This window comes from Oncorhynchus nerka, linkage group LG27 (assembly GCF_034236695.1).
Source record: "Oncorhynchus nerka isolate Pitt River linkage group LG27, Oner_Uvic_2.0, whole genome shotgun sequence".
Taxonomy (NCBI): domain Eukaryota; kingdom Metazoa; phylum Chordata; class Actinopteri; order Salmoniformes; family Salmonidae; genus Oncorhynchus; species Oncorhynchus nerka.
The window spans coordinates 91561085-91580387 of record NC_088422.1 but is presented as its reverse complement, the minus strand read 5'-3'; the positions used below and the strand labels follow the sequence as shown (position 1 = coordinate 91580387).

The following is a 19303-nucleotide window of genomic DNA, read 5'->3' as shown; positions in this document are numbered from 1 at the left end:
GCTGATAATGGAACTGCTCGTACTTCTCTGTCCCAGTCACTTTATCGTTTAGTCCACTTGGCAGAGCAACCTCTGGCTTCTCGTCATAACCCCGGTTGGCGAAGAGAGCAACTAGAATGCTCTGTAGAGGCAAATGAGCATTGTTCATTACAATTCATTTTAAGATCAATGTTATTAACTTACACTTGATTTGATTTAAACATGTATTTGTCACATGCAACTTGACAGTGAAATGTTTGTTTACGAGCCCTTCCCAATGATGCAAAGTTGTAAAAAATCATACAAATAGAAACACAAGAGGAATAAAATACACAAGAATGGAACTATATACAGGAAGTACCAGATCAATGTACATGTACATGGCATGAGGTATTTTAGGTAGATGTGTACATAAAGGCAGGGTAAAGTGACTAGGCATCAGGATAGATAATAATAAGAGTAAAATAAAGTAAAGAGTAAAATAAAGAACAAGAATCGTATTATTTTATATAGAATATATGGAAACACTTGTCCTATTTGAATAGTTTTTGTTTAATAGATCGTACCTCGCTCCTAATGTAGGATGGGTCCAGTTTCTTCTTCAGCTTCCTCATCTCCAAAGACAGAACAGTTTCCATTTCAAAAAGCTTCATACCAGCTTTACTCGTCTCTGATTTGAAACAACACCCTCCTAAAAGACATGGATGGTTTGAAACAACACCCTCCTACAAGCCATGGATGGTTTGAAACAACACCCTCCTACAAGCCATGGATGGTTTGAAACAACACCCTCCTACAAGCCATGGATGGTTTGAAACATCACCCTCCTACAAGACATGGATGGTTTGAAACAACACCCTCCTAAAAGACATGGATGGTTTGAAACAACACCCTCCTACAAGCCATGGATGGTTTGAAACAACACCCTCCTACAAGCCATGGATGGTTTGAAACAACACCCTCCTACAAGCCATGGATGGTTTGAAACATCACCCTCCTACAAGACATGGATGGTTTGAAACAACACCCTCCTAAAAGACATGGATGGTTTGAAACAACACCCTCCTACAAGACATGGATGGTTTGAAACAACACCCTCCTAAAAGACATGGATGGTTTGAAACAACACCCTCCTAAAAGACATGGATGGTTTGAAACATCACCCTCCTAAAGGCCATGGATGGTTTGAAACAACACCCTCCTATAAGAAGACATGGATGGTTTGAAACAACACCCTCCTACAAGACATGGATGGTTTGAAACAACACCCTCCTACAAGACATGGATGGTTTGAAACAACACCCTCCTAAAAGACATGGATGGTTTGAAACAACACCCTCCTAAAAGACATGGATGGTTTGAAACAACACCCTCCTACAAGACATGGATGGTTTGAAACAACACCCTCCTAAAAGACATGGATGGTTTGAAACAACACCCTCCTAAAAGACATGGATGGTTTGAAACAACACCCTCCTACAAGACATGGATGGTTTGAAACAACACCCTCCTAAAAGACATGGATGGTTTGAAACAACACCCTCCTACAAGACATGGATGGTTTGAAACAACACCCTCCTAAAAGACATGGATGTGTATAAAATAGGACATTGTTATGTAGGGGCTCAAAAAACACCCAATGGCTGCCTAACATTTTATTAGACTGTAGACTGCTGTCATCTTCATTTAACCAAATGCAATTCAAACTTCCAAGGGAATGCAAACTGGCTGTAAAAGGATGGATCAAAATGAAAACCCAACCACTAGTGAATTAGTAACCAAGTACGTCCAGATTTTAAACCCTTTACAACCCTGTTACAAAATATACTTTCATGTCAATTGTCATCTATATTACGATATACTGTAATATTGAATACTGACACGAAACAATTTTCCTTCAAAAAAATGTTTATCCCAAATGCAGTAAACCTCATATGAAAAACATTTAATTGTTTTACTTGCGTTTTTGAGTGCAGTCAGGCCAAAATGATATAACAATGAGAAATGATTGGACAAAATGCATTCATTCTGATTCTATGTCCATATCTCAGCCACAAGAAGACATCATGATGGTGGCGTACGTCCACTGCTGGGTTATAAACCAGAATCTCTTTACACATTATACAGTACCTGTTGCATTGCTGATTCCACGCAGCACGTTGTTGTCCACCTTTCCAACAACGATGGCATCAACAACAATGTTCAGGCTCATCTGTTTGGTTGTGACAGCATCTGGTTCGGTCATTGATCTACAGATAGAATTATTAACCAATCAATCCAATCGAACAATACCTTTGTGTTATCGCAATGAATGTAATGTCAAGGTAATCACTGTTTTACACACTGAAAAAGTATCATTCTATTTACCCATCATCCTTCCCATCTGTGAGACATATGATGCGAAGTCTGCAGTCTGGAAATTGCTCTCCAACTTGTTTCAGTTGAGACATGCCACGTTTCAAGGCATCATACAGCACAGTGCATCCATTGGCCTCCAGACTGTGTACGTGTTCCTGTAAGTGCCAAAAATATCTACTAATATCTCTAATATTATGTGAGGTTTGCAGATGCATGCTAAAGAATGATATCATGAATGCCACAAAATCCCTGATTGAGCAGTAGCGTCAGCAACGCACACATAAACTACAACATGGGGACAATTTGAAGCGCCTCCATACACATGCAGATCCTCTGAGTGCATCGTAGTGCATCACGCTCCTCTGTAACATGTACAGTGCTGCTCGAGGCAACATCATATAGCTGAGTCTCAGTTTCAGTCTTTAAGACAGGTTTGAGGGGAGTACGTATGTGATCTCAGTACAGTACTTGAATGGATCTTATTGAAATCACCCCCATCGCTATTTTGCATTCATAAAACAGAAATGAGAAAATATATTTACCTTGAAGGTCTCCAGAGTCTCTGTAAATGTGTGGAGAGTTTTAACTGATGAGTCAAACTTCACCAAGCCAATGACATGATGAAAATTGTACGCCATGCTTCTAGTTGCGAAGTTATCAAAGAGCTGTTTAACAGCATCCAACCGTGTCATGTTGTCATGGGAATCATAGCATGTCTCATTCATGGAGGAGCTTGAATCCACTAGCACCTAAAAGGTTGGATGGAGAAGTATTATTTAGCTATAACAAAACGGAGGAGATAATCTAACTATTATATTGTATAACTTTGTTACATCAACATGGATCGTTTTTTGGCTATCATCTTTATCATTAAAGGTATCTATCTGTAAGACCATGGGCTGCTTGGTGTTTGCCAAAATTTGAGCCATAGCAGGGGGTCAAACTTGCCAAGTGTCAAAACTGACCTTAGCTTAGATGCAGAAATATAAATAGATGCAAATATAAATAATTACACACACACCCACACATACATTTATATATATACACATATATATATATACATACATATATATGTATATACATATATACATATACATATATATATATACATATACATATATACATATATATATATGTATATACGTATATACATATACATATATATACATATATATGTATATACATATACATATACATGTATATATATATATACACATACATATATATATACACATATACACATATACATACATATATATATACATACACATATACACACATATACATACACATATATATATATACATATATATACACATATACACATATATATATATATGTATATATATATATACATATATATATATATATATACATATATATATACACATATATATATATACACATATACACATATATATATACATATATATATATATATACACATACATATATATACATATATATATATACATATATACATATATCTATCATATACACTACCGGTCAAGGGTTTTTCTTTAATTTTTTACTATTTTCTATATTATAGAATAATAGTGAAAACATCAAAACTATGAAATAACACATATGCAATCATGTAGTAACAAAAAAAAGTGTTAAACAAATCAAAATATATATAGATTCTTCAAATAGCTATCCTTTGCCTTGATGACAGCTCTATTTTGAATTGTTTAACACTTTTTTGGTTACTACATGATTCTATGTATGTTATTTCCTAGTGTTGATGTCTTCACTATTATTCTACAATGTAGAAAATAGTAAAAAATAAAGAAAACCCCTTGAATGAGAAGGTAGCTCTAAAACCTTTGACCAGTAGTGTATATCATTAATTATATCTTAATTATCACAAATATGTATGATATACAGTTGAAGTCGGAAGTTTACATACACCTTAGCCAAATACATTTAAAACTCAGTTTTTCACAATTCCTGACATTTAATCCTAGTAAAAATGTTATTTTAAGAATGTGAAATGTCAGAATAATAGTAGAGAGAATGATTTATTTCAGCTTTTATTTCTTTCATCAAATTCCCAGTGGGTCAGAAGTTTACATACACACAATTAGTATTTGGTAGCATTGCCTTTAAATTGTTTAACTTGGGTCAAACGTTTCGGGTAGCCTTCCACAAGCTTCCCACAATAAGTTGTCCCATTCCTCCTGACAGAGCTGGTGTAACTGAGTCAGGTTTGTAGGCCTCCTTGCTTGCACACGCTTTTTCAGTTCTGCCCACAAATGTTCTATGAGATTGAGGTCAGGGCTTTGTGATGGCCACTCCAATACCTTGACTTTGTTGTCCTTAAGCCATTTTGCCACAACTTTGGAAGTGTGCTTGGGGTCATTGTCCATTTGGAAGAACCAATTGTGACTAAGCTTTAACTTCCTGACTGATATCTTGAGATGTTTCTTCAATATATCCATATAATTTTCCTTTCTCATGATGCCATCTATTTGTGAAGTGCACCAATCCCTCATGCAGCAAAGCACACCCACAACAAGAAGCTGCCACCCCCATGCTTCACGGTTAGGATGGTGTTCTTCGGCTTGCAAGCCTCCCCCTTTTCCTCCAAACATAACAATGTTCATTATGGCCAAACAGTTCTATATTTGTTTCATCAGACCAGAGGACATTTCTCCAAAAATAGTCTGTCTTTTTTTGTGGCGGTTTTGGAGCAGTGGCTTCTTCCTTGCTGAGCAGCCTTTCAGGTTATGTCAATATAGGACTTGTTTACTGTGGATATAGATACTTTGTACCTGTTTCCTCCAGCATCTTCACAAGGTCCTTTGCTGTTGTTCTGGGATTGATTTGCTCTTTTCACACCAAAGTACGTTCATTTCTAGGAGACAGAACGCGTCTCCTTCCTGAGCGGTATGATGGCTGCGTGGTCCCATGGTGTTTATACTTGCGTACTATTGTTTGTACAGATGAACGTGGTACCTTCAGATGTTTGGAAATTGCTCCCCAGGATGAACCAGACTTGTGGAGGTCGACATTTTATTTTCTGGGGTCTTGGCTGATTTCTTTTGATTTTCCCATCCACAGGTACACCTCCAATTGACTCAAATTATGTCAACTAGCCTATCTGAAGCTTCTAAAGCCATGACATCATTTTCTGGAATTTTCCAAGCTGTTTAAAGGCCCAGTCAACCTAGTGTATGTAAACTTCTGACCCACTGGAATTCTGATACAGTGAATTATAAGTGAAATAATCTGTCTGTAAACAATTGTTGGAAAAATTACTAACCGACTTGCCAAAACTATAGTTTGTTAACAAGAAATTTGTGGAGTGGTTGAAAAACAGGTTTTAATGACTCCAACCTAAGTGTATGTAAACTTCCGACTTCAACTGTTTATCAGAATATCTTGCATTACCAGTATGGCCTCTTTAGGAGTCCTGCTGGTCATGAAGGTCAGGTCACTTCTGATGTCTCTCATTCTGAAGAGATATGAAAAACATCAGGAATAAAAGGGACATGGAACATCACGTCTGGCATTATGAGCTGTAAGCTGCAACAAGTTTACCATAGAAATATAACCCACTCTATGAGTTTCCATAGATACAACTATATTATGGACTGTAATGCATTTGATTTGTTCATTATTAAAGCCATTCAGCCCTGTACCCCAGCTTTTAAATAATGAATCTCGTTATGCTGCCAGATAACCTACATTATACAGCATTTCGCAAGTCTGAAGTTTAGCGAAGCACATATCACTATTCATGTCCATCACACTTTAACAGGATGAGGTAGAACAGGCTTAAAGCTAGAATCATTCATTGCTGCACCCATTTTTGGAGTCATCAATTAACGATATATACACATTTATTTGTGAAAAATACAACTTATAAATGCCTCATGAGCGTAGTTCAACTGCTGTATCCCATCTGAACCCAACATATAAGATTGTTTTACTCCCAATGTTTGTAAAAAAAAAGAAGAAATGTGATGAAATACTGTATAGCCTCAGAACATGGTTAAAACTATCATTTTGATGTCATGGATGGTTCTTCCATCCATACATAGCACTCGCTCTGAATTTGAGAATGGTTACATTACTCCAGGCCCATCCCTCAGCTTTTTACCAAAACACAGGCAGGTGGCTGCTTTGTTATTGTTTCAATGAAGGTTTCCAGCTTTAAGGCCAGAAGTTTGATGAAGAAGATAGTTCAGTTCATTAATTGATCAAATGTTTCCCCTCATGAAGAGCCCCCCAGTTATGGTGATGCTTCATGTCATCACAAACAAAGTATTTGGCACATTTTCAGATGGAGGTACTTACACATTTGCCAACTCGTCCACGTTCAACGTTTTGAATTTCATAGCTAAACAATCAAAAACGTCGATATCCTGAGGAGATCCTTTTTGTTTACAGATGTAAACACCAAGGTTATCTGTCAAGGAGAGGCATTTGTTCAAATACTACAAACAAGTATTTCTCCAAAAACAACCTGCAACCAATCATTAGATGACAACCAAATGACGATAATAGTCCAGCTTTCACAATAACGAGACAGCCGAGGCAGAACCTTTATATTCTTCTAAAACGGATCATAACTCATAAATAAGTAGAGCCCACTCAAAAATATAAACACTACTTATGTTTCAGAGCACACAGTAAAGTTTCAAATGTTTCAAATATTTATTGTGTGTTTTTGTTCTACTTGACTTTATAGTACTACTGATATTGATTACTGCATCGTTGGGAAAGAGCTTGCAGTGAAGTCATGTCACTGTACTTGTGCACGTGACAATAAAACTTGAAATGACACCAACACAGACTGAGGCGTCCTTCAAGAGGCCTGGGTTCAGTCCAAAATATCACACATTGGATAACTTGAGTTAATTATTTCCCAATAATTATTTTAGATTTATGTTAACATCCTTCCCCCTAAGGAAATGTAAATAGATTATTGCAGGAATATCTAAAACATTGGCCAAATTCAAACGGAACGTCCCTGATACATTAGGAAACAAGGCCCAGTACTTTGTTGACTACAAACTTTCTTTACCCAACCGTGGGACAGACTGTTTGTTCCCAGACTCGGGACTCTCTCTATTGGTTACAGACTTTTGGCCTCCCATCCCATTCTAACCACCTCTCGCCAGCTTTGTATTCATGTTACCTGATGAAATTGCTGTACAAAATGGTCTTGTTGCCATCTGATGCACATTCAGATGTCATAAATCAGCACTGCAGAGCTCTCCCTGTCCTATGCTGTGCCTTGATTGTATTACTGTTGATGATATCTGGAATGTGCATGTAAACCCTGGCTCATCTACTGTTAATGATATCTGGAATGTGCATGTCCACCCTGGCCCATCTACTGTTGATGATATCTGGAATGTGCATGTACACCCTGGCCCATCTACTGTTGATGATATCTGGAATGTGCATGTACACCCTGGCCCATCTACTGTTGATGATATCTGGAATGTGCATGTCCACCCTGGCCCATCTACTGTTAATGATATCTGGAATGTGCATGTCCACCCTGGCCCATCTACTGTTGATGATATCTGGAATGTGCATGTACACCCTGGCCCATCTACTGTTGATGATATCTGGAATGTGCATGTACACCCTGGCCCATCTACTGTTGATGATATCTGGAATGTGCATGTACACCCTGGCCCATCTACTGTTGATGATATCTGGAATGTGCATGTATACCCTGGCCCATCTACTGTTGATGATATCTGGAATGTGCATGTACACCCTGGCCCATCTACTGTTGATGATATCTGGAATGTGCGTGTACACCCTGGCCCATCTACTGTTGATGATATCTGGAATGTGCATATACACCCTGGCCCATCTACTGTTGATGATATCTGGAATGTGCATGTACACCCTGGCCCATCTACTGTTGATGATATCTGGAATGTGCATATACACCCTGGCCCATCTACTGTTGATGATATCTGGAATGTGCATATACACCCTGGCCCATCTACTGTTGATGATATCTGGAATGTGCATATACACCCTGGCCCATCTACTGTTGATGATATCTGGAATGTGCATATACACCCTGGCCCATCTACTGTTGATGATATCTGGAATGTGCATGTACACCCTGGCCCATCTACTGTTGATGATATCTGGAATGTGCATATACACCCTGGCCCATCTACTGTTGATGATATCTGGAATGTGCATATACACCCTGGCCCATCTACTGTTGATGATATCTGGAATGTGCATATACACCCTGGCCCATCTACTGTTGATGATATCTGGAATGTGCATATACACCCTGGCCCGTCTACTGTTGCCAGCCCCGATTCTGACTTGTGCACTGATATCTGCTTCACTGATTTCTGCTCTCGTAAAAGCCTAGGTTTTCTGCATGTTAACACTAGAAGCTTATTACCTAAATGGATCAAGTGTGAGTTCACAGCTCCAATCCAGATGTGTTGGTAATTACTGAGACGTGGTTAAGAAAGAGTGTTTTGAACACTGATGTTAACCTTTCTGGCTATAACCTTTTTTCAGTAAGACAGATCTTCCAAAGGTGGGGACAGATCTTCCAAAGTGTCGATCTTTACCAAGGATCACCTTCAGTACTTGGTTGTCTCCACCAAGTCTGTCCCCAAACAATTTGATTTGCTCGTTTTAAGCATTAAACTTTCAAATAGTTCTTTGTTGACTTTTGCTGGGTGCCATTGTCCTCCATCAGCACCGGCCTGTACCCTACCTGCCCTAAGCTCTCTCCTGGCCCCTTAGACTAGGTCTGAATTTGTCCTGCTAGGTGACCTAAACTGGGACATGCTTAAACCCCCTGACCAAGTCCTAAATCAATGAGACTCCCTAAATATTTCTCAGATTATCAACAATCCTACAAGATATGACTCCAAACACCCAGAAAAGGCTACTCTCCTTGATGTTATCCTCACAAATAATCCTGATAGGTATCAGTCTGGTATCAGTCTGGTGTTTTCTGTAATGACCTTAGTGATCCCTGTTTTACAGCCTGTGTTCGTAATGGCTGATCAGGGAAACGACCTGTCCTGATTTGTCATAGACGCTTGCTAAAACTTTAATGAGCAAGCCTTCCTTCATGAACTGGCCTAGAAATGGTATAGAATCAGCATGATCGCCTCTGTCGAAGACGCTTGGACCTTCTTTTTTGATATTTTCAGTGGTATTGTTAACAAACACGCCCCCATAAAGAAAATGAGAATTAAAAACAGGTTCAGCCCCTGGTTCGACCGTGATCTTGCAGAGTTACTTAATCTCAAGAATTGCATTTGGCGAAAGGCCCGGCACACGCATACTCAGGCTGACTGGCTATTGTTCAGGCAAATAAGAAATAAGTGCACTCAGGCTATCCGGAAGGCCAAAGTTAGTTACTTTAAGGAGCAGTTCTCTCTCTGTGGGTCTAACCAAGAAGTTCTGGAAAACGGTTAAAGATCTGGAGAATAAACCCTCCTCCTCACAGCTGCCCATGTCCCTTAATGTTGATAATGTGGTTGTTATTGACAAGAAGCACATGGCTGAGCTCTTTAATCACCACTTCATTAAGTCAGGATTCCTATTTGACTCAGCCATGCCTCCTTGCCCGTCCAACATTCCCTCATCTTCCACCCCTTCTAATGTGACTATCCCCGATTCTTCTCCCTCTTTTCCCCCTGCCCTGCTACAAAGTTTCTCCCTGCAGGCAGTCACTGAGTCCAAGGTGCTAAATGAGATGCTTAAACTTGACCCCAAAAAACCATCTGGGTCAGATGGTTTAGACCCTTTCTTCTTTAAGGTTGCTGCCCCTATCATCACCAAGCCTATCTCCAACCTTTTAAACCCGTCTCTCCTTTCTGGGGAGGTTCCCATTGCTTGGAAGGCAGCCACAGTTTGTCCTTTATTTAAAGGGGGAGATCAAGCTGATCCTAACTGTTATAGGCCTATTTCTATTTTGCCCTGTTTATCAAAAGTATTGGAAAAACTTGTCAATAATCAACTGACTGGCTTTCTTGATGTCTATAGTATTCTCTCAGGTATGCAATCTGGTTTCAACTCAGGTTATGGATGTGTCACTCCAAACTTAAAGGTCATCAATGATGTCACCATTGCCCTTGATTCTAAGCAATATTTAGCTGCTATTTTTATTAACTTGGCCAAAGCTTTTGATACGGTAGACCATTCCATTCTTGTGGGCCAGCTAAGGAGTATTGGTGTCTCTTTGCTAACTACCTCTCTCAAAGAGTGCAGTGTAAATAAAGTCAGAAAATCTGCTGTCTCAGTCATTGCCTGTCACCAAGGGAGTACCCCAAGGCGCAATCCTAGGCCCCAAGCTCTTCTCAATTTGCATCAACAACATAGTTCAGGCAGTAGGAAGCGCTCTCATCCATTTATATGCAGATGATACAGTCTTATACTCAGCTGGCCCCTCCCTGGTTTTGTGTTAAATGCTCTACAACAAAGTGTTCTTATTGTCCAACAAGCTTTCTCTACCCTTAACCTTGTTCTGAACACCTCCAAAACAAAGGTCATGTGGTTTGGTAAGAAGAATGCCCCTCTTCCCACAGGTGTTATTACTACCTCTGAGGGTTTAGAGCTTAAGGTAGTCACCTCATACAAGTACTTAGGAGTATGGCTAGACGCTGCACTGTCCTTCTCTCAGTACATATCAAAGCTGCAGGCTAAAGGTAAATCTAGACTTGGTTTCCTCTATCGTAATCACTCCTCTTTCACCCCAGCTGCCAAACTAACCCTGATTCAGATGACCATCCTACCCATGCTAGATTACGGAGACATAATTTATAGATTGGTAGGTAAGGGTGCTCTCGAGCGGCTAGATGTTCTTTACCATTCGGCCATCAGATTTGCCACCAATGCTCCTTATAGGACACATCACTGCACACTATACTCCTCTGTAAACTGGTCATCTCTGTATACCTGTCGCAAGACCCACTGGTTGATGCTTATTTATAAAACCCTCTTAGGCCTCACTCCCCCCTATCTGAGATATCTACTGCAGCCCTCATCCTCCATATACAACACCCGTTCTGCAATTCACATTATGTTAAAGGTCCCCAAAGCACACACATCCCTGGGTCGCTTCTCTTTTCAGTTCACTGCAGCTAGCGACTGGAACAGGCTGCAACAAACACTCAAACTGGACAGTTTTATCTCAATCTCTTCATTCAAAGACTCAATCATGGACACTCTTACTGACAGTTGTGGCTGCTTTGTGTGACGTATTGTTGTCTCTACCTTCTTGACCTTTGTGCTGTTGACTGTGCCCGATAATGTTCGTACCATGTTGTGTTGCTACCATGCTGTGTTGTCATGTGTTGCTGCCTTGCTACGACGGCCTTTTGGTAGGCCGTCATTGTAAATAAGAATTTGTTCTTAATTGACTTGCCTAGTTAAATAAAGGATAAATAAAATAAAGCCTACTTTCTTCCAAGAAGACGAGACGTGGCCCATCTACTCCAACATCCTTCAACTGTAATGCTGGAGTCACTGTCAGATTAACGTATTCTTTCACTTCTTCGTTCATCTTGGCAAATGTGTCATCGAGAACAATCTGAAAACTTTCATTTTTATTCGACACTTAGCATTATTATCAACACATATATTTATATAGAACTTATTGTGTGATAAAAGCAATGTGAAGAGGAATCATACATACTTTTGGCCAGTCACAAGTCCAGGTGAAGCCCACTTAGGGAATGTTTTGATGAATGGAGGCAGACTGAGCAAAATCCTTTCAACATCAGAGGCTCTAGACATTGAAGTCTCTGTCAGGATCTCCACAGAGCAGTTTGGGATTTTCTCTCCATCTTAACAATGGGAAAACAGTATATCATGCAATTAAAGATCATGCTACATAAAACTATTAAAAAATGCTGAAGGTGGTTGCTGTTCAGTATTACCTTTGATTTTCTGCAGAACATACTCTCTCTCAAAGACATCTGGTAACCCAGGTACTCGAACTGGGTCGCAGAAACGTTCTCCAGGTTGAGAGTACAAGACTATCGGTACATAGACCTCATGTTGTGAACTCCCTTTCTAGGGTAGATAGAAAGGTAAAAAGTATTTATCACACAGGGGTTTGTATGATACATGTACAGTGTTATGCCTGTAAAGTCTAGGTGCAGTATCTCAATTCACCATTTAAGTTATTTCATCATGTGTTTCTGTAGGGCTACAGTAGAAACAGCTTTAATCAACAGCACCTCAAAAGACAATGGGCACACCTTTGCTTCAGATAACAGGTAGGCCCAGCATACTGGTGCATTCTCAAAAACATCTGAGTCTTCAATGATTTTGTCACCTCTTCTTTTGTGGAGGCTTGGCAACAGCTCTCTGAAGAGATTGTACAATCCTTCAACGATAGCAACCTAAAACAAATGTACACATTTTATTCATACATTTGTGGACATATTAAATTATATTATATTTGTATGCTTTTGTGACAAAATATATATCACCTTCTGGGTCCTTGTTCCAACCTCATTTCTATACAACAGCTGATGCAGACTTTGGGCCAAAGGATTGCACCCACTGAGCTTTCGAATGTATGCAATCACTTTGCTTAATATATCTCCAGAACGGTGTTCTCTATTGTTCTGTAAAGATTAGGGGGAAAGCATCGAATGTGTTATAGCAGGGGACGAAGTTCACATCAAAACCAATGAGACAAGCAAAGGAACCATGTTGCATGCTTGGCCTGAGCATGGTCAAACATGATAAGACAGTGTAATAAATATTGGAATATCTCACAATGGCATAAAGTGAAGAAAAGAAAGCACTGAGTCCTTTCTGGGATTGTTGCACTGAGGGTACGACATCATTGAAGTAGAATTCCATAGTGTCTGGATGCTCATCAGGGAAGGAGGACAGAGAAAAGACCACAGTTGACTCCTCATTGATTCCACAATCTAACAAATTCTGTCCAACTCCACCGCGTTCACATCTGCAGAAACATCAATATTGACTTAATAATGATGGCTTATCATGGCTACTGATGCTGTGTGAAAGAAAACATTGTATTGATACTATCAGTAGTCAAAACATTAGATGTGCTGGGGTTTTAAAATGTATGTGTTTTTTTATGCTATCAAATGTATTACAAATTCCTTGCTCTGCAATTCAGCGGATGTTGGCGAAAATGATCCCGCTAAAGGGATTGGTGCGCCAAGAGGTTAATGATTAAATGAATTAATGAACATAAGATTACTTATAATTGAGGACATGTGCTGGGATTCCACTTTCATCAGAGAGCTTCTGTCTCAGATCTCGTAATGTGTCACTTGCCAAGTCCACCTTGACCTCAAAGTCTCCCTGTTGATGAAAAGTGTTCATATATAAGTATTAAAGGTAGACTCAGCGGGATGACGTAAATGCACAAAGTAAACAGCATAGTGGGTCAATTAAAGAGTGCAAGGCTAAACTTCTCAGCTGTTTTGGTCCCATAACTAATGCGTTGTAGCAGCGTGAATGGAACCCGCGCAGATACTGTGAGCGACAAAGCAAATGACCTCGACTGCCTGTACCCCCGCACATTGACTCGGTACTGGTACCCCCTGTATATAGCCTCCACATTGACTCGGTACTGGTACCCCTTGTATATAGCCTCCACATTGACTCGGTACTGGTACCCCCTGTATATAGCCTCCACATTGACTCGGTACTGGTACCCCCTGTATATAGCCTCCACATTGACTCTGTACCGGTACCCCCTGTATATAGCCTCCACATTGACTCGGTACCGGTACCCCCTGTATATAGCCTCCACATTGACTCGGTACCGGTACCCCTGTATATAGCCTCCACATTGACTCGGTACCGGTACCCCCTGTATATAGCCTCCACATTGACTCGGTACCGGTACCCCCTGTATATAGCCTCCACATTGACTCGGTACCGGTACCCCCTGTATATAGCCTCCACATTGACTCGGTACTGGTACCCCCTGTATATAGCCTCCACATTGACTCGGTACTGGTACCCCCTGTATATAGCCTCCACATTGACTCGGTACTGGTACCCCCTGTATATAGCCTCCACATTGACTCGGTACTGGTACCCCCTGTATATAGCCTCCACATTGACTGGGTACTGGTACCCCCTGTATATAGCCTCCACATTGACTGGGTACTGGTACCCCCTGTATATAGCCTCCACATTGACTCGGTACTGGTACCCCCTGTATATAGCCTCCACATTGACTCGGTACTGGTACCCCTGTATATAGCCTCCACATTGACTCGGTACTGGTACCCCCTGTATATAGCCTCCACATTGACTCTGTACTGGTACCCCCTGTATATAGCCTCCACATTGACTCGGTACTGGTACCCCCTGTATATAGCCTCCACATTGACTCTGTACTGGTACCCCTGTATATAGCCTCCACATTGACTCGGTACTGGTACCCCCTGTATATAGCCTCGTCATTGACTCTGTACTGGTACCCCCTGTATATAGCCTCCACATTGACTCGGTACTGGTACCCCTGTATATAGCCTCCACATTGACTCGGTACTGGTACCCCTGTATATAGCCTCCACATTGACTCGGTACTGGTACCCCTGTATATAGCCTCCACATTGACTCGGTACTGGTACCCCCTGTATATAGCCTCCACATTGACTCGGTACTGGTACCCCCTGTATATAGCCTCCACATTGACTCGGTACTGGTACCCCCTGTATATAGCCTCAACATTGACTCTGTACTGGTACCCCCTGTATATAGCCTCCACATTGACTCGGTACTGGTACCCCCTGTATATAGCCTCCACATTGACTCTGTACTGGTACCCCCTGTATATAGCCTCCACATTGACTCGGTACTGGTACCCCCTGTATATAGCCTCGTCATTGACTCTGTACTGGTACCCCCTGTATATAGCCTCCACATTGACTCGGTACTGGTACCCCCTGTATATAGCCTCGTCATTGACTCTGTACTGGTACCCCCTGTATATAGCCTCCACATTGACTCTGTACTGGTACCCCCTGTATATAGCCTCCACATTGACTCGGTACTGGTACCCCCTGTATATAGCCTCCACATTGACTCGGTACTGGTACCCCCTGTATATAGCCTCCACATTGACTCGGTACTGGTACCCCCTGTATATAGCCTCCACATTGACTCGGTACTGGTACCCCCTGTATATAGCCTCCACATTGACTCGGTACTGGTACCCCCTGTATATAGCCTCCACATTGACTCGGTACTGGTACCCCCTGTATATAACCTCCACATTGACTGGGTACTGGTACCCCCTGTATATAGCCTCCACATTGACTCGGTACTGGTACCCCCTGTATATAGCCTCCACATTGACTCGGTACCGGTACCCCCTGTATATAGCCTCCACATTGACTCGGTACCGGTACCCCCTGTATATAGCCTCCACATTGACTCGGTACTGGTACCCCCTGTATATAGCCTCCACATTGACTCGGTACTGGTACCCCCTGTATATAGCCTCCACATTGACTCGGTACCGGTACCCCCTGTATATAGCCTCCACATTGACTCGGTACCGGTACCCCCTGTATATAGCCTCCACATTGACTCGGCCGGTACCCCCTGTATATAGCCTCCACATTGACTCGGTACCTGGTACCCCCTGTATATAGCCTCCACATTGACTCGGTACTGGTACCCCTGTATATAGCCTCCACATTGACTCGGTACTGGTACCCCCTGTATATAGCCTCCACATTGACTCGGTACTGGTACCCCCTGTATATAGCCTCCACATTGACTCGGTACTGGTACCCCCTGTATATAGCCTCCACATTGACTCTGTACTGGTACCCCCTGTATATAGCCTCCACATTGACTCGGTACTGGTACCCCTGTATATAGCCTCCACATTGACTGGGTACTGGTACCCCCTGTATATAGCCTCCACATTGACTCGGTACTGGTACCCCCTGTATATAGCCTCCACATTGACTCGGTACTGGTACCCCCTGTATATAGCCTCCACATTGACTCGGTACTGGTACCCCCTGTATATAGCCTCGTCATTGACTCTGTACTGGTACCCCCTGTATATAGCCTCCACATTGACTCGGTACTGGTACCCCCTGTATATAGCCTCCACATTGACTCGGTACTGGTACCCCCTGTATATAGCCTCCACATTGACTCGGTACTGGTACCCCTGTATATAGCCTCCACATTGACTCGGTACTGGTACCCCCTGTATATAGCCTCCACATTGACTCGGTACTGGTACCCCCTGTATATAGCCTCCACATTGACTCGGTACTGGTACCCCCTGTATATAACCTCCACATTGACTGGGTACTGGTACCCCCTGTATATAGCCTCCACATTGACTCGGTACTGGTACCCCCTGTATATAGCCTCCACATTGACTCGGTACTGGTACCCCCTGTATATAGCCTCCACATTGACTCGGTACTGGTACCCCCTGTATATAGCCTCCACATTGACTCGGTACTGGTACCCCCTGTATATAGCCTCCACATTGACTCGGTACTGGTACCCCTGTATATAGCCTCCACATTGACTCGGTACCGGTACCCCCTGTATATAGCCTCCACATTGACTCGGTACTGGTACCCCCTGTATATAGCCTCCACATTGACTCGGTACTGGTACCCCCTGTATATAGCCTCCACATTGACTCGGTACCTGGTAGCCCCCCTGTATATAGCCTCCACATTGACTCGGTACTGGTACCCCCTGTATATAGCCTCCACATTGACTCGGTACTGGTACCCCCTGTATATAGCCTCCACATTGACTCGGTACTGGTACCCCCTGTATATAGCCTCCACATTGACTCGGTACTGGTACCCCCTGTATATAGCCTCCACATTGACTCTGTACTGGTACCCCCTGTATATAGCCTCCACATTGACTCGGTACTGGTACCCCCTGTATATAGCCTCCACATTGACTGGGTACTGGTACCCCCTGTATATAGCCTCCACATTGACTCGGTACTGGTACCCCCTGTATATAGCCTCCACATTGACTCGGTACTGGTACCCCCTGTATATAGCCTCCACATTGACTCGGTACTGGTACCCCCTGTATATAGCCTCCACATTGACTCGGTACTGGTACCCCCTGTATATAGCCTCCACATTGACTGGGTACCGGTACCCCCTGTATATAGCCTCCACATTGACTCGGTACTGGTACCCCCTGTATATAGCCTCCACATTGACTCAGTACTGGTACCCCCTGTATATAGCCTCCACATTGACTCGGTACTGGTACCCCCTGTATATAGCCTCCACATTGACTCGGTACTGGTACCCCCTGTATATAGCCTCCACATTGACTCGGTACTGGTACCCCTGTATATAGCCTCCACATTGACTGGGTACTGGTACCCCCTGTATATAACCTCCACATTGACTCGGTACTGGTACCCCCTGTATATAGCCTCCACATTGACTCGGTACTGGTACCCCCTGTATATAGCCTCCACATTGACTGGGTACTGGTACCCCCTGTATATAACCTCCACATTGACTCGGTACTGGTACCCCCTGTATATAGCCTCCACATTGACTCGGTACTGGTACCCCTGTATATAGCCTCCACATTGACTGGGTACTGGTACCCCTGTATATAACCTCCACATTGACTCGGTACTGGTATAGCCTCCCCCCTGTATATAGCCTCCACATTGACTGGGTACTGGTACCCCTGTATATAACCTCCACATTGACTCGGTACTGGTACCCCCTGTATATAGCCTCCACATTGACTCGGTACTGGTACCCCCTGTATATAGCCTCCACATTGACTCGGTACTGGTACCCCTGTATATAGCCTCCACATTGACTGGGTACTGGTACCCCCTGTATATAGCCTCCACATTGACTCGGTACTGGTACCCCCTGTATATAGCCTCCACATTGACTCGGTACCTGGTACCCCCTGTATATAGCCTCCACATTGACTCGGTACCGGTACCCCTGGCCTCCACATTGACCGGTACTGGTACCCCCTGTATATAGCCTCCACATTGACTCGGTACCGGTACCCCCTGTATATAGCCTCCACATTGACTCGGTACTGGTACCCCCTGTATATAGCCTCCACATTGACTCGGTACTGGTACCCCTGTATATAGCCTCCACATTGACTCGGTACTGGTACCCCTGTATATAGCCTCCACATTGACTCGGTACTGGTACCCCTGTATATAGCCTCCACATTGACTCTGTACTGGTACCCCTGTATATAGCCTCCACATTGACTCGGTACTGGTACCCCTGTATATAGCCTCCACATTGACTGGGTACTGGTACCCCTGTATATAGCCTCCACATTGACTCGGTACTGGTACCCCCTGTATATAGCCTCCACATTGACTCGGTACTGGTACCCCCTGTATATAGCCTCCACATTGACTCGGTACTGGTACCCCCTGTATATAGCCTCCACATTGACTCGGTACTGGTACCCCCTGTATATAGCCTCCACATTGACTGGGTACTGGTACCCCCTGTATATAGCCTCCACATTGACTCGGTACTGGTACCCCCTGTATATAGCCTCCACATTGACTCAGTACTGGTACCCCCTGTATATAGCCTCCACATTGACTCGGTACTGGTACCCCCTGTATATAGCCTCCACATTGACTCAGTACTGGTACCCCCTGTATATAGCCTCCACATTGACTCGGTACTGGTACCCCTGTATATAGCCTCCACATTGACTCGGTACTGGTACCCCCTGTATATAGCCTCCACATTGACTCGGTACTGGTACCCCCTGTATATAGCCTCCACATTGACTCTGTACTGGTACCCCCTGTATATAGCCTCCACATTGACTCGGTACTGGTACCCCCTGTATATAGCCTCCACATTGACTGGGTACTGGTACCCCTGTATATAGCCTCCACATTGACTCGGTACTGGTACCCCCTGTATATAGCCTCCACATTGACTCGGTACTGGTACCCCTGTATATAGCCTCC

At 42.7% G+C, this 19303-nt stretch overlaps 1 protein-coding gene across 2 annotated transcripts in view; it reads right to left on the bottom strand.

Moving 5' to 3' along the window:
• Nucleotides 1-19303, bottom strand: part of LOC115120660 (uncharacterized) — a 43261-nt gene that overhangs the window by 5847 nt on the left and 18111 nt on the right. For both annotated transcript variants that reach the window (XM_065012296.1, XM_065012297.1), the window contains exons 6-19: nucleotides 13544-13647; nucleotides 13087-13279; nucleotides 12795-12932; nucleotides 12561-12704; nucleotides 12237-12372; nucleotides 11993-12143; nucleotides 11758-11894; nucleotides 6640-6751; nucleotides 5731-5794; nucleotides 2880-3086; nucleotides 2347-2492; nucleotides 2110-2228; nucleotides 546-670; nucleotides 24-121 (exon numbers count right to left, since the gene is read on the bottom strand). In XM_065012296.1, coding sequence (XP_064868368.1) covers nucleotides 24-121; nucleotides 546-670; nucleotides 2110-2228; nucleotides 2347-2492; nucleotides 2880-3086; nucleotides 5731-5794; nucleotides 6640-6751; nucleotides 11758-11894; nucleotides 11993-12143; nucleotides 12237-12372; nucleotides 12561-12704; nucleotides 12795-12932; nucleotides 13087-13279; nucleotides 13544-13647 — 1874 coding nt within the window. The remainder of the gene's footprint in view (nucleotides 1-23; nucleotides 122-545; nucleotides 671-2109; nucleotides 2229-2346; nucleotides 2493-2879; nucleotides 3087-5730; nucleotides 5795-6639; nucleotides 6752-11757; nucleotides 11895-11992; nucleotides 12144-12236; nucleotides 12373-12560; nucleotides 12705-12794; nucleotides 12933-13086; nucleotides 13280-13543; nucleotides 13648-19303) is intronic.